General features: G+C 52.4%; 1 protein-coding gene across 1 annotated transcript; it reads right to left on the reverse strand.

Moving 5' to 3' along the window:
• Positions 1-2,521: 2,521 nt before the first annotated feature.
• Positions 2,522-12,392, reverse strand: LRRC74B (leucine rich repeat containing 74B). The gene is made up of 9 exons (XM_084868494.1): positions 12,186-12,392; positions 11,694-11,836; positions 10,929-11,061; positions 9,838-10,044; positions 8,564-8,673; positions 7,529-7,644; positions 6,739-6,817; positions 4,894-4,989; positions 2,522-3,894 (listed from the first exon to the last, which is right to left on the reverse strand). Exons 1-9 carry the CDS (start codon positions 12,355-12,357, stop codon positions 3,739-3,741), a joined length of 1,212 nt encoding a protein of 403 aa, XP_084724620.1. The 5' UTR covers positions 12,358-12,392; the 3' UTR covers positions 2,522-3,738.
• Positions 12,393-12,864: the final 472 nt, after the last annotated feature.

Genomic DNA, 12,864 nt, shown 5'->3' on the forward strand with positions numbered 1-12,864 from the left:
GGCTGCGGCCTCACGTGGCGGGCTTCGTCCACCCTCCCGCCTGGGAGTGTGCAGGCCTGCCTGTCTCCACGGTCCTTCCAATGTGCCCGGGCCTACCGCGCCCGCCCAGCCCCAAGGCCTTACCATGGTGAGCGCTGCCGCTGCGGACTCTGCTCCTCGACCAAAAAGAAACGGTAGCGAAGCTCCACGCGCCCAACGGTAGCGAACCTCCGCACCCGCGCACGCTGCCACTTATAGGCCCGCCAACGCCCAGGCGGCCATTGGTCCGGGGCGCCTCAGGCGGGCCACGGCCTAGAACCCAGCTTCTGATTGGCTGTCGCTCGACTCCTGTAGTGTGGCACGTTCTGATTGGCTGCGGCTTTGGCGGGAAGGCTGCGGAGGTCAAGGAAGGCTGAGCACACGTTCAGGTGTTTCCGGAGCATTCTCCGACTGGAGATTGGAGCAGCTGTGGCGCCCGCCCGGCTGGAGCACAGGATGTTTCCATGCCTGTGAGCACCTGGCGGCATGCGAATGACTCGATGTCCGCCTTGTGCGGACAGCCCTTGCCTCCCTGCTTCATATGCGAGGCCTTTTGCAAACATGGTCACCTCATGGAGGTATGACAGACATCCACCCTAAGTCTGCACCCTCTCACTTCCCCACCCCTTTCCGGTGCAGAAAGGCCTGTTCAAGCCAGCACCCTGAAATTGGGCAGGGTTTTATTACTTCTTTAATGAAGAATGGGTGTCCTGGGACAAGGGGGTGGGGGCGGTGCCCATTTGGGAGGACTTTGGGACAATTAACTTGATTCGTCCATTCCGTAAAGATCGACTAAATTTTCTTTAGAATCCATTTTTTTTTTTTTTTTTTTTTTTTTTTTTTTAACTTCGGGAAACTTGGGGGCAGAAGGATCCAGGCTCATTACCGTAATGCAGCACTCTGTTCTGGGGTGCCAGCCATACCCTTAACTTCCCCGGTAAGGAGAGTGGGGAACCCGCCCCCTGACATGGACATGCCAGGTTAAGGAATTGGGACTTTCCTATAGGACTTGAGGAGCCTCTGAATAGTGCCATCAGGTCTGCCCTTGGGAAGATGGCATTGGTGATAGGAAGAGGATGTAGGAGGGTCAGAGAGAACCAAGGAAATCAGGAGGAACCCGTTCTGCCTTTTCTCCCCATGAAAGTGAATCTTTCTGTCTTGTTTAGCTTGGGCTGCCATAACAAAGTACACACACTGTCCGGCCAGCACGGCTCAGTGGTGGAGCATCGGCCTATAACCAGGAGGTCACGGTACGATTCTGGGTCTGGGCACAAGCCCGGGTTGCAGGCTCTGATCCCCAGTGTGGGACGTGCAGGAGGCAGCGGATCAATGATTCTCATCACTGATGTTTCTATCTCTTCCTCTCCCTTTCCCCCTGAAATCAATAAAAAATATATTTAAAAATAAAAACCAAAACAAAATACCGCAGACTGAGTGGCTGAAACAACAAATTATTTTCTCACAGTTCTGGATGCTGGAAGTCCCAGATCAAGGTCGGGGAGCATTGGGAGGGCTTGCTTTCTGGCTTACAGTGTTTTACTGTGTCTTCACACCAGAGGACAGGGAAGAGAACAAGCTTTCTGATGTCTCTTCTTTTTTTAAATATATATATATATATATATATATATATATATATATATATACACATATATATATATATATATATATATATATATTTAAATGTATTTTATTGACCTTCTTACAGAGAGGAAGAGAGAGGGACAGAGAGCCAGAAACATCGATGAGAGAGAAACATGAATCAGCTGCCTCCTACACACTCCCCACTGGGGATGTGCCCGTAACCAAGGCACATGCCCCTGACCGGAATCGAATCCGGCCGACGCTCTATCCACTGAGCCAAACCAGTTTTGGATTAATATATATTTTTATTGATTTTAGAGAGGAAGGGAGAGGGAAAGATAGAAACATTAGTGATGAGAGAGAATCATGGATCAGCTACCTCCTGCATGTTCCACACTGGGGATCAAGCCTGCAACCCAGGCTTGTGCCCTTGACCAGAATTGAACCCAGACCCTTCCGTCTATAGCACATATGTCAAACACAAGGCCCGCGGGCCAAATCCAGCCCGCCAGGCCTTGCAATGTGGCCTGCACCGCGCTGTCATCACTGCACTCCGCTGTCAGTTTATGACATTGTCAGTTTATGACTGTTCAGTAAACCATTCGGCCCGCGATTTAGGCTGGATTTTAGATTTTGGCCCCTTCTCTGATTGAGTTCGACACCCCTAGTCTATAGGGTGACGCTCTATCCATTGAGCCAAACCAGCTAGGGCCTGATGTCTTCTTAAAAGGACACTAATCCTATTGGATCATAGCCCCACCATTATGACCTCATTTAACCTTAATTACCTCCCATCTCCAAATACCTTGGGGGTTACGGCTTTTAAGATAAGAATTGTGGGGAGGGTCATAATTCAGGATGTAGCACTCACTTTACTCAGGACTTCAACCACAGCATGCACACAACTGAATTGTAGCCTGTGTCAGGTTGTGTTTTTAAGTACTATTTATTTTTCTGATTATGAAAAGAACACATACTTAAAGTAGAAAGTATAGAAATTCAGGAAAATATTAAAAACATAAAAATCCATAAACCTTCAGGCCTCCAATTTTTAGTATATTCATGTATTTATGCAACTATTACCATAATTTTAGAACATTAAAATATATTTTTTAGAGAGAGGAAGGGAAAGAGGGAAACACCAATCCATTGCCTCCTGCACACACCCAACCCAGTATTGAACCCATAACTTTGGTATGTGCCCTGACTGGTAATTGAACCCGGGAACTTTTTGGAATACAAGCCAATGCTCCAACCAATTGAGCCACACTGGACAGGGCAATTTCAAAACATTTTATCACCCCAAATTTCATCCTTTTTTTTATTGCTTTTATATGGGTATACCACATTTTATTTACCCATTCATTCTTCAGTTGGTGAGCATTTGCACTTTACAGATATTAATAATGCTGCTGTGAACATTTGTGTACAAGTTTTTGTGTGGACATATGTTTTTATTTCTCTAGGAGTGGATTTTCTGGGTCATATGGTAGCTCCATGTTTAACCTTTTGCAGAATTGCTAAAAAAAACCTGTAATTTTTTCATCCTGATTTTCTTAACGTTAATCTTGTGCATTTTCAGAAATTGCTCACTGTACTTTGAGCACTTGGCTTTCAATGTTAGCAAAGTTCCAAATCTTAGTAACCAATCCCCTCTTATTTGGCATTTAAGTTATTTACAATTTTCATTATTATAAATAGCATTACTTCTATAGAGCAGATTGGTCAGACCACTGGATCAAAGGACTCAGGCAGTTTTAAGGCTCTCGGTGCCTACTGATAAATTGCCTTCCAAAAAAGCTGTGACAGTCTGCATCATGGCAAGTTGAGTTTGGGAATGCCAGTTGCACATCGTCTTCTATTTTAATTGTCTTCCAAGGTAAATCACCAGGTGCAGAGACTTGTGTGGGAAGCTTTGACCCCATGCCCAGCTCAGCGTACAACACATGGTACAACTTCATGTTACAGGAATGAGTGAGAATGAAGGAAGGCCCAGATGAGTGCAGTGGTTGGGATGGAAAGGAGGATGCAGGTGTCTTGAGTCAGCATGAAGATTGGCTCCATGAGACCACCTGGTTGTCATGGTGATTCAATGCAGACCCAGATAATAATAACACATTGTGAGGCTACACTCCACAGTCATTTAGGGGCAGACGCTGGTAGGGATGGTCTCAAGACTGCCAGTAACTCTTTTTTGTACTCCACTCTGCCGACATCAGTCTTTATGCAAAGCCCTGGAAGAGTTACCTTCACTGAGCTAGCAAGGTCATCAAACTCTCTGTTCACCTGGATATCCTGAGGAGAAACCAAGAATCACTTTCTGAGAACTTGACTTTTTTACTTACACACACGAGGTCTTGAAGAAGGTCCTTAGGACAGCTTCTTTCCTATGGATGACAATGGTATCACTCCCCAAACTATTAAAATTAAGAAGAGAAGGGGCTCTGGGGGGGGCAATGTTAAAATATGTACACAGATAATAATTTAATAAAAAAAAAAAAAAAAGAAGAAGAGAAGGGGCTCAAGGGAGGCTTCTAGGGACCTGCTCTATTTGTTAAGCTGGAGGCTGATTATTAGATACTAGTGGCCTGGTGTATGAAATTCATGCATGGGGAGAGTTGTCCCTCAGCCCGGCTTGCACCCTCTTCAATCTGGGACATCCCTTGCGCAATCTGGGACTGCTGGCTCCTAACTGCTCACCTGCCTGCCGACCTTCTTGCCCCCAACTGCCTCCCCCCCCCTTGCTGGCCTGATTGCCCCAACTTGATTTTGCCTCGGCCCTGCCACCACGGCTTTGTTCAGAAGGACATCCAGAAGGTCTCTCTGTCTAATTAGCATATTACCCTTTTATTATTATAGATACCCTATTTGAAAATTCACTGACCTCTGCCCTTAATCTGTGTCCACTTTTCAGCATAAATATTGTCAATTAAAAAAAGAAAGAAAGAAAGAAAGGGGAGGGGTACAGGCAGTACAGGAAAGGGGGGGGGGCTGCCTTGCAAGTGCTAAACCTGCAAATCCAAATATTAGTGAACAGTAAGCATTGTTCCTCTTGAGCCACTTATGCTCTCTCAGCCCATGAAGAGCCCAGGCAGGGGTCTGAGGTGAGATCACAGCAGTACCCCAATCAGACCTGGGAGTGGAGCCAGAGTGGCATTATGATCTACTCTCAGGCCTGGTGTGGAACTCATGTATCTGGGCAGGGCACTCTGTTTCTCTAAGCCTTACTTTCTTCCTCTACATTGTAGACCTCAGGGCTGTGGGGAGGCTCAGAGGTGAATGAAAAGTTCTTACGGAGAAATCCAGCAGTTCGAGGGCAGACACTGGATTATCCCGGACAGACTTGAGGACACCCAAGCAGCCTTCACTTCGCATGGGATTCCTGGACATCTAAGAAACACACACACACACACACACACACACACACACACACACACACACAAAACTGAGAAAAGCTGATTCTAGGGAGGCCGGGAGGGCACCCCAAAAGGGAAGATTGGGGATTCCTTGTCTCTGATGATGTGCCTCAGGATAGCCCCACTGTCTCAACGCACAAGGTGTCTCCATCAGACAGAACGCTCTGGGTGAGGCTTCGGGGCCAGGGGAGAGAGGAAGTAGACACTGAGAACTTCCCCAGTGCCTGCTCTGCCCTAGGGCAAGATGCAGACACACAAGACATACTCCTGCCCTCAAAGAGCTCACTCACTGGAGGAGAAGAGGGAAAAGAAACGTAAAAACGCAGTGTGATAAGTACAGTGAGAGAGTGAGCCAACTCTACCTGGGAGGTAAAGGTTGGGTGGGTGATCAAATAACTGCGCTGAGCTTTACAGATGAGGTGGTTGAAGCTGGGCATTTCAGCAAGAAGAGCAACAGGGGCAAAGAGAAATAAGAAAATGCACAGTATGTCTGGAGAGTTCTAAGGAGCTTGGGTGAGATAGGTACATTTCAAGGCAGGAGGGAGAGGCAGGTTGGCAGAGCCCATATCCTGGCTGCAAATGACACAGTACTAAGCTTGACTCTGTCCACTAGGGAGCCTCTGATAGGTTTAAAGCAGGAGGGACAGAGGCATACTTCTGCTTTAGAAAGATCGCCCGGTAGCAGGTGGGAAGAAAGGGCTGGCGATGAGACACCAACAGGTCAACAAAACTCCAGGAGGGAAAGTGAGGAGGAGGAGCAGGTAGCCTGAGAGCTCTTCAGGAGAAAGGAAGATGTGGGAAAGAGGGAGGGACAAGCTTCTGCCCGGATGAGAAGGAGCCCTGCCCCTATACACACACCACGAGGCAGCCTTCAGAGGGAGACAATGCATTCAGAATGGATTCTGAGAACCCTACCTGCCTATGAGACATCTGGGGGACCATCCAGCAGGTGGAAATTTGGATCCAGAGCTTAAGAGAGAGGTCTGGGTTCTAGAGCAGGAAGTGGGGGGAGGCATGGGATAGGGTAGGGGATGGGAGAGGAGTGAGCCTTCAGGCTGGGGATGGGAGTGCTGCAGGGGCCTCCTCTGCCAGTTGAGGGAGTTGAGGGCCAGGCAGGGCTGGATTACCCCCACCCCCCGCCAGCTGGTGGTACTATCCTCTGAGCACATGCTGTTGGCACAGTAGTTCTCAGGGGGCTGCTCTATCCTCATTGCACCCTCGCTTCTCTGTCTTCTCCTCAGCTGCTCCGTCCCCACTGGCAATCCTGGAGGAAGGAAACTCCTGCTGTGCACACAGGGCCTCAGGTAAGTCTGAGCAGTGGCCAACAGTGCACGTAGGCTGATCCTGGGTTCTAGCAAGGCCAGAGGGAGAGCAGGGGCGAAGATGGAGAGGAAGCAAGGGTGCCTCAATCAGCAGCAGCAGAGTAGCACTCCGGGGGGCTGAGGAGGAGAAAGGACAGCTGGGAGATGTGGTGATATCACTGGGAGGGAAGGATGGAGCAGGGAGGAGTCTGAAGAAGTGCATGCACCAGGCTAGAGATGGGTGAGTGAGTGGCAAGGGGAAGACGTGGTAAAAGAGGAATCCAGGAGGCCCCCTCCCCCACCTGGGCTCTGGAACCTGTGTTCCCTGCTGCCCCTGGGGTGGACTTATGTAACAGGGGAAGCATCTGTGCGGACAGACTCGGGCAGGTCTGCTGGGGCCTCCCCATCAATCCAGCACTCACAGCAAGAATCCTCAGTGTCTTGTTGACCCGGAGGCCCAGGCCCAGGCTCCGAGCTCCCACCGCAGAGATGCGGTTGTTGCTGCAACAGAAAAACACATGCATTGTACTATCTTCCATGTAGTGGCACAGCGCCAGACTGTCTCAGACCCCAGCTCTGGCCTCAAATGTCAGCATCTCTCATGGAATCCTCTGGCCTTGGCTCCTTACACGGGGAGGAGAGGAGGGGAGGACTACAGCAGACAGGCCCTGCTCACTCTGCAGCTCCTGGGAGGGGCTCAGCCCTGGCAGCCCAACCATGACCTGCCAGGCTTCTGTCCCTCTCTTTCCCCCTGGACTTGCAGCCCCTCCTCTGGTTACCTACCGAGGGCTGAAAGTCTGCCCGGGCCAGGAGGAACAGCACACATAGCAGCCCCCCCAACCAACCCCAGCAGCCACATGCTGAGGGGAGCATGCACATGGACCCACTTATCAGAGTCAGCTCCTCTTCTGAAAGGGAGGAAAGCTCACACAGAGCATCCAGCCCACACCAGGCTCTGCTGAAGATACTTTACATACACTGGCAATTCCCAGCCCCGGCCTGCGTGGTAGGAATTATGAGCCCTGTGTGTAAGTGATGGCCTTGAATGAGAGGACGGAGCTTAGGTGCTCTCGGGTTGTGGCTCAAGCCCATCATAGACCGATCAGTCTGGGAATTGAAGTGGTGAACAGCAGCAGGATCACGGAGCCCCTGGTCCCTGGGGTGGCTCTGAGCCCAGACACTGTGACACGGGGGGCACCCTGTGCTCCTCACCTCATGTTGAGTTCCTCCAACACATTGTTGGTCCGAAGTGCCTCACCCACTGCGGAGGCTCCTGGGTCTCCAAAGCCATTGTATGAGATGTCCAGGACTCTCAGGAAGATGTTCGCCTGGGATACAAAAGAGCAAAGCCATGGGACCACAAGTGACGGAGAAAGCCAGAGCCACATCCTTCGAGCCCCGGACACCCGCGGTGCAGAGCACAGATGGAGGGCAGGGCAGAGGTTCCAGGGGAGTCTCGGGGCTTGGATGATGGTGACCAGTAGAGCAGAACAACCAGAAGCACAGCATAGAGGATGGGTGCGGGCATGAATGCAGACCCCAGAGACGCAATGAATAGGCCCCATGCTTGCTTGGGGACCTCTTGAAGGGGGGTACCCCAAGGCACAGAGCAGCTCAGGGGCCTAGAGTTGGGTGAAACCTGCCCAGGGGGCTGTGATGGGGAGAAGGACGGGAGCTTGTGGGTATGCTGTGAAGACGGACCTGTCACCTTGTGGGGCAGGACCCCAGCTCAGCCCCTGTAGGAGCGCAAGGCAGCAGCTGCCATTCCCTGAAGAGGACCCAAAAAAGATAGCTGACACAGAGGGCATGACAGGCATTTTGTGCCACCCTGGAAGGGACTGCAGCCACCCATTCCTGAGGCCTTTGGACCACAACCATGGGAGCACGTGGCTTGTTAGAATGTGTACTGGGGTCTAAGCGTGTCACTCAAAGGAGCACCCGTGCATGCCCCATAGGGAGCATGTCACCAGACTGCACGCTGTCCCTCGCCGTGGAGTCTACGATGTCTGGGGAAGGTGTGTAGTAATCAGCTGCGGATTCCTCAGTAAATGACATGAGATGGGTTACAATGCTTTAAAGTCATAAAATGGGTCTGGGAAAATAAAAGGCCCCTAACAAAATATCCCTTACGCTCTGCTTAAAAGGTCCAAGCCTCTTTTCTGAAGAGCTGTAATGATGGGGAGCTGCTCCCTGGGAGACCTGCCGTCAAGGGACAGGCTGGCTGTGGGGTGGGTGGGGGCCTCATACCCCCAGTCCTCTGGCAAAGGAGACCGCTCCTGGGCCTCGGAGATGATTCCAGCTTATGTTAAGCTTGGTGAGTCCTGTGTTTTCTGCCAGGGCTGGTCCAAGCGTCTCTCCTTCCGAAACACCAAGACAGACCTTCTTATTCACTCTGTACATTCCTTCAAAAAACGATACTGATGCATCCCCTCCCCCCAAGTCTGGTTCAGGAGGTGCCCAGGAATCTGTATTCCTACCCCAGGGTCCCAGGTGATTCTTTAAAAAAAAAAAAAAAAAAAAAAATATATATATATATATATATATATATATATATATATATATATATTTCTTTATTGATTTCAGAGAGGAGGGGAGAGAGAGAGAGAGATCAATAATGAGCTAGAATCATTGATTGGCTGCTTCTAGCACATCCCCCACTGGGGATTGAGCCTGAAACCAGGCATGTGCCCTTGGCATAAATCAAACCTGGGACCCTTCAGTAACAGGCCAACGCTCTATCCACTGAGCCAGACCAGCTAGGACCCAGGTGATTCTTATAATCTATTGGAGTGGTTGGGGGCAGGCAGGTAAAATGCCATGTTCTTGGCAAAGCAGACTGCTCAGGCAAAGGCCCTGGAGCACGAGAGAAAGTAGTAAGGCCAAGGAATCTCACTGATGCCTTCCACAGCACTTAGAATAAAACCTTCATGCCTTTTGCCATGTTTTATAGCCCTTCAGCCCCCTGTTGCCTCTCTACCCCACGGCCTAGCCGCTCTCCCCTGGCTCTCTGACGTCTGCCAGTCTGGGTAATAGGCCTGCATGTTTATTGTCCTTCTGCTTGAAATGCTCTCCCTCTGATTTTCCCATGGCTGCTTCCTCCCAACCCTGCTCATTTCAGTTTAAATGTCATCTCTGCACAGAGGCCACCTCGGCCACCCCTCTAATGGGTGGTTCCCATTCTTCCCTAGAATCGTGTCCTGTTTGTTTCTTTTGTAGCAGTAATAATTATGGAGAGTTATCTTGTTAGTATGTGTTCCCTGAGGCTGGGGCCTTTGCTTTGTTCATGGCTAGATTCTTAGAGGCCCAATCGGCTCCCAACACATGTAGCAGCAAGCAGTGAGATATTCGTGGAGCGGATTAAGAGTCTTGTGTGGAAGGAGTGGGAAAGGTGCAGGTCTCTGTGGGACCTGGGGAGCAGGAGCCAGAGCATGGATGCTCAGATGGGTCCCGCCAACCTCCACCCACCTCTGCCCCAGGAAGGTGAGCTCCAGTGTCTCCTGGTGGCCTTGGCCGGGCATTACCTGCTTGGTCATTTAGCTGGTTATAGCTCAGGTCCAGGGACTTCAGGCCCGTGTGGGCCAGCAGGAGTTCAGCAAGGTACCGGGCTGCCTGCTCCTCCAGGCTGTTCCCTGCCAGCTGTACCTTCTGTATGGCAGGGTTTGCCACGAGGGCAGCGCAGACGGCCTGGGCTCCCACCGCTCCCAGCTGGTTCTCTGACAGGTCCACATCTGGGGATTGGCACCACTCCTGTCAGTGGCATTCAAAGCCAGGTGCCATCCTCCTCCACCCTGCTTCATCCCCTAAGCCTCCAGGCCTGAGCTGGCAAAAGGGGCTTTGTAGCCGTACTGTCCAGGGGTGCATGGCGACTCTGGCACCTATCAGATGGGTTTCCTCAGGCCCCAGGTAACTTCCCCGATGCCCATCCCCACCCCATGTGTCCATGAGCTTCTTTGTCAAGGAGCTAAGACTACCCACTTCCTGTTGCTTTGAGAATGTCCATGATGGAGATTCGACCACCCTGTTGATCATTTGGGCCTGGTAGTAATACAAACCCCCCCACAGAAGCTCTCACTGCTGGGGACCTACAATTATAGTCTAAGTGAGCGCCTATGTGGGCCAGACACTCATCCCTTATGTGGGCCACGTGCAGTTTCACTGATTCTCTCCCCATCTCCAAAGTCTAAGTGGTATTGTTGTGCCATTTCACAGATTGGAAATTGAGGCTCATCAAGGTTGAGCTTCTTGCCCAGGGTCCCCCTTCTTATTAATGGCAGAGGCAGCATTTGAATCCAGTCCCACCAAGCACCCACCCCTCCTTCCCTCCTCTCACCCTGCCTAGCCCCTTCCTGTGTGTCAAAGGACTCTCCCCCCTGCACTCAGGCACTGGGAGCCACCATATGAAGAATGTGCCGGCCAGCGGGGGAGGTGAGTGGGTGCTACGGGGTTGGACAGGAAAGGATGGCGTCAGCTTTGGGTGTACCGCGGAAGGTCTAACTCCACCCTTGTGATGAGGTCCCCTCCCCAGCAACACCAGCAGGTAAGAAGCTCTGGGGGCAGGGTGCACCCCTCAGAAAAGGGAGGGTGCAAGCACCCATGGGACAGGCCCACCTACCACAGATGCTGCTGCTTTTGCTCAGAGCACGCGCCAGGGCCTTTGCGCCGGCCCCACAGAGCTCGTTGTCCCGAAGGTCCAGCCGCTTGATGTAGGGATTGGAGGATAACGCCGGAGCCAGAGCCCGGGCCCCCTAGGACAGAGAGGGGCCTGAAAGGCCTGATCCTTCCCGGGCTGAAGGCCCCAGACATAGATAGCTACTCCCTTGGCTCATGTTTCCAGGGCTCAGCCCACTTGGTGCCTTCCAGCTGGCAGGTCCTCCCTTTCCCCATGCCCAGGGGACACCTGCTTCTTGTTCTAGGCTCCACCTAGATCCCACCTCCTGGAGCAGGGGTCCTCAAACTTTTTAAAGTGAGGGCCAGATCACGGTCCCTCAGAGAGCTGGAGGGCCGGACTATATGAACTACTAATTCCTACTGTAACACCTCGGCTGCGCTCACTGCCCAAAAAACCTGGCGGGCCGGATCAGACTCCTCTGCGGGCCGCATGTGGCCCGCGGGCCGTAGTTTGAAGACCCCTGTCCTGGAGTCTTTCCTGATCCCTCCCTCCAGCAGGTGCGTTGCCCAGTGCAGGCTCCCTGGCCCTGATTGAACTGTTTCAAAGCCCTGGTCCCACCTGTCACCCAGGTGTGAGGGTGGGCCATGCCTGGCACAGAGCAAAGCCAGGGAGTGTGTGGGACAGGCTCAGGAAGGGGGGTACACCCATGGCTGCTGCCTCCCAGGTCCCGTCCCTACAAGCCTGGCCCCAAGGTCCCTCCAGGGGTACCTGGGGCCCCAGGCCACGGTGCCGCAGGTTCAGCTCTGGGGCTCTCCCTTGGCGCAGAAAGCGGGAAACGGGCACAACACCGTGGGCCCGGCAAGACCTCAGGTAGAGGGTATCCTTGACCGGTTCTCTGAGCTCTTGGGTGCCTAGTAGGAGACAGAGAGAAGAATGTGGGTCCCTCTGCAGGCACAGCCAGTCATCTTCCAAGGGTTCCCCTGTGCTCTGACACTACCCCGCATTTCACTCCGCAGCAGCGTGTTCTAACTGGAGCGTCTGATGCCCCAGGAGCATCGCAGGGAAGGCACAGGGAACCGGCTGTACTGACGGTGTCCCAAGGAGAGCTCCCTGCCCACTTGATCAAAGCTCCCTGCCCACTTGAGCTCCCTACTCTGCTGGACAAGGGGCCCTGCCCACTTGATCCCAGCCTGTCCCTTCCACTCCTGCCAAAGAAGCCCCAAAGGTGAGACCGCCCGGGCATGCCCTGCCCGGAGGCACCTTCTGTCTCCAGGTTAGAGTCCGAATCTGCGTCTGAATCCTCAGCCTCCGGGACCCCTGCAGAGCGCCCAGCTGCCGTAGCCTCCGCTGCCACCTCTTTCTCTTGCTCTTCACTCTCCCCAGACTTCTCGCAGGGACCCCTCATGGTTACGTCCATTTTGCATTTGCGCATTTGCAGGCACCGATGTAGGGACTACACACCACATCACCAGCCAGGGAATTTGGGCGGACCCTCCGGCTCCAACAACCAATTGCAGCGAACAGACTTTCCTTACAGCAAATAGAGACGCAGTCACTGGAGCAACCTGGTGTTGTTGGTTGCTGTAGAAACCGCCTCTAGTCTGCTCTGAACTTGAGTCCGCTCTTAGCTAGGCGGACAAGACCTTGAGCGCAAGGGTGGGCGCTTTGCAGGTGCTTATTCTCCCAGCCATCTCATGGGGTTCCAGCATCGCCCCCCTTCCCAGGGCTGGGGGAGATACCTGACTCTGGGCTTTTAGTTCCTGCGCTTGGGGGATGTGGGCAGTTTGTGAGGAGGGCATTACACAGGAAGGCTGGGGAACCTTGCAGAGCCTGGCCACCCTCCTCTCTGGAGCCAGTCACGCTCTCTGTGGGTCCCAGTTCTTTCATGCTCTAGGTCAGTGGTCGGTAAACTCATTCGTCAACAGAGCCAAATATCAAC

Source organism: Pipistrellus hanaki (assembly GCF_964339955.1).
Source record: "Pipistrellus hanaki genome assembly, chromosome: 19".
Lineage (NCBI taxonomy): Eukaryota > Metazoa > Chordata > Mammalia > Chiroptera > Vespertilionidae > Pipistrellus > Pipistrellus hanaki.

Excerpts from the sequence above, each read along its gene's own strand:
- LRRC74B (XM_084868494.1), bottom strand. The coding sequence starts at position 12,357 with ATGCGCAAATGCAAAATGGACGTAACCATGAGGGGTCCCTGCGAGAAG. Across the intron at positions 11,062-11,693 it reads ACCGTGGCCTGGGGCCCCAG|GGGGCCCGGGCTCTGGCTCC; the intron begins GTACCCCTGGAG and ends TCTCTGTCCTAG. Across the intron at positions 7,645-8,563 it reads CCTTTGCCAGAGGACTGGGG|GCGAACATCTTCCTGAGAGT; the intron begins GTATGAGGCCCC and ends TTTGTATCCCAG.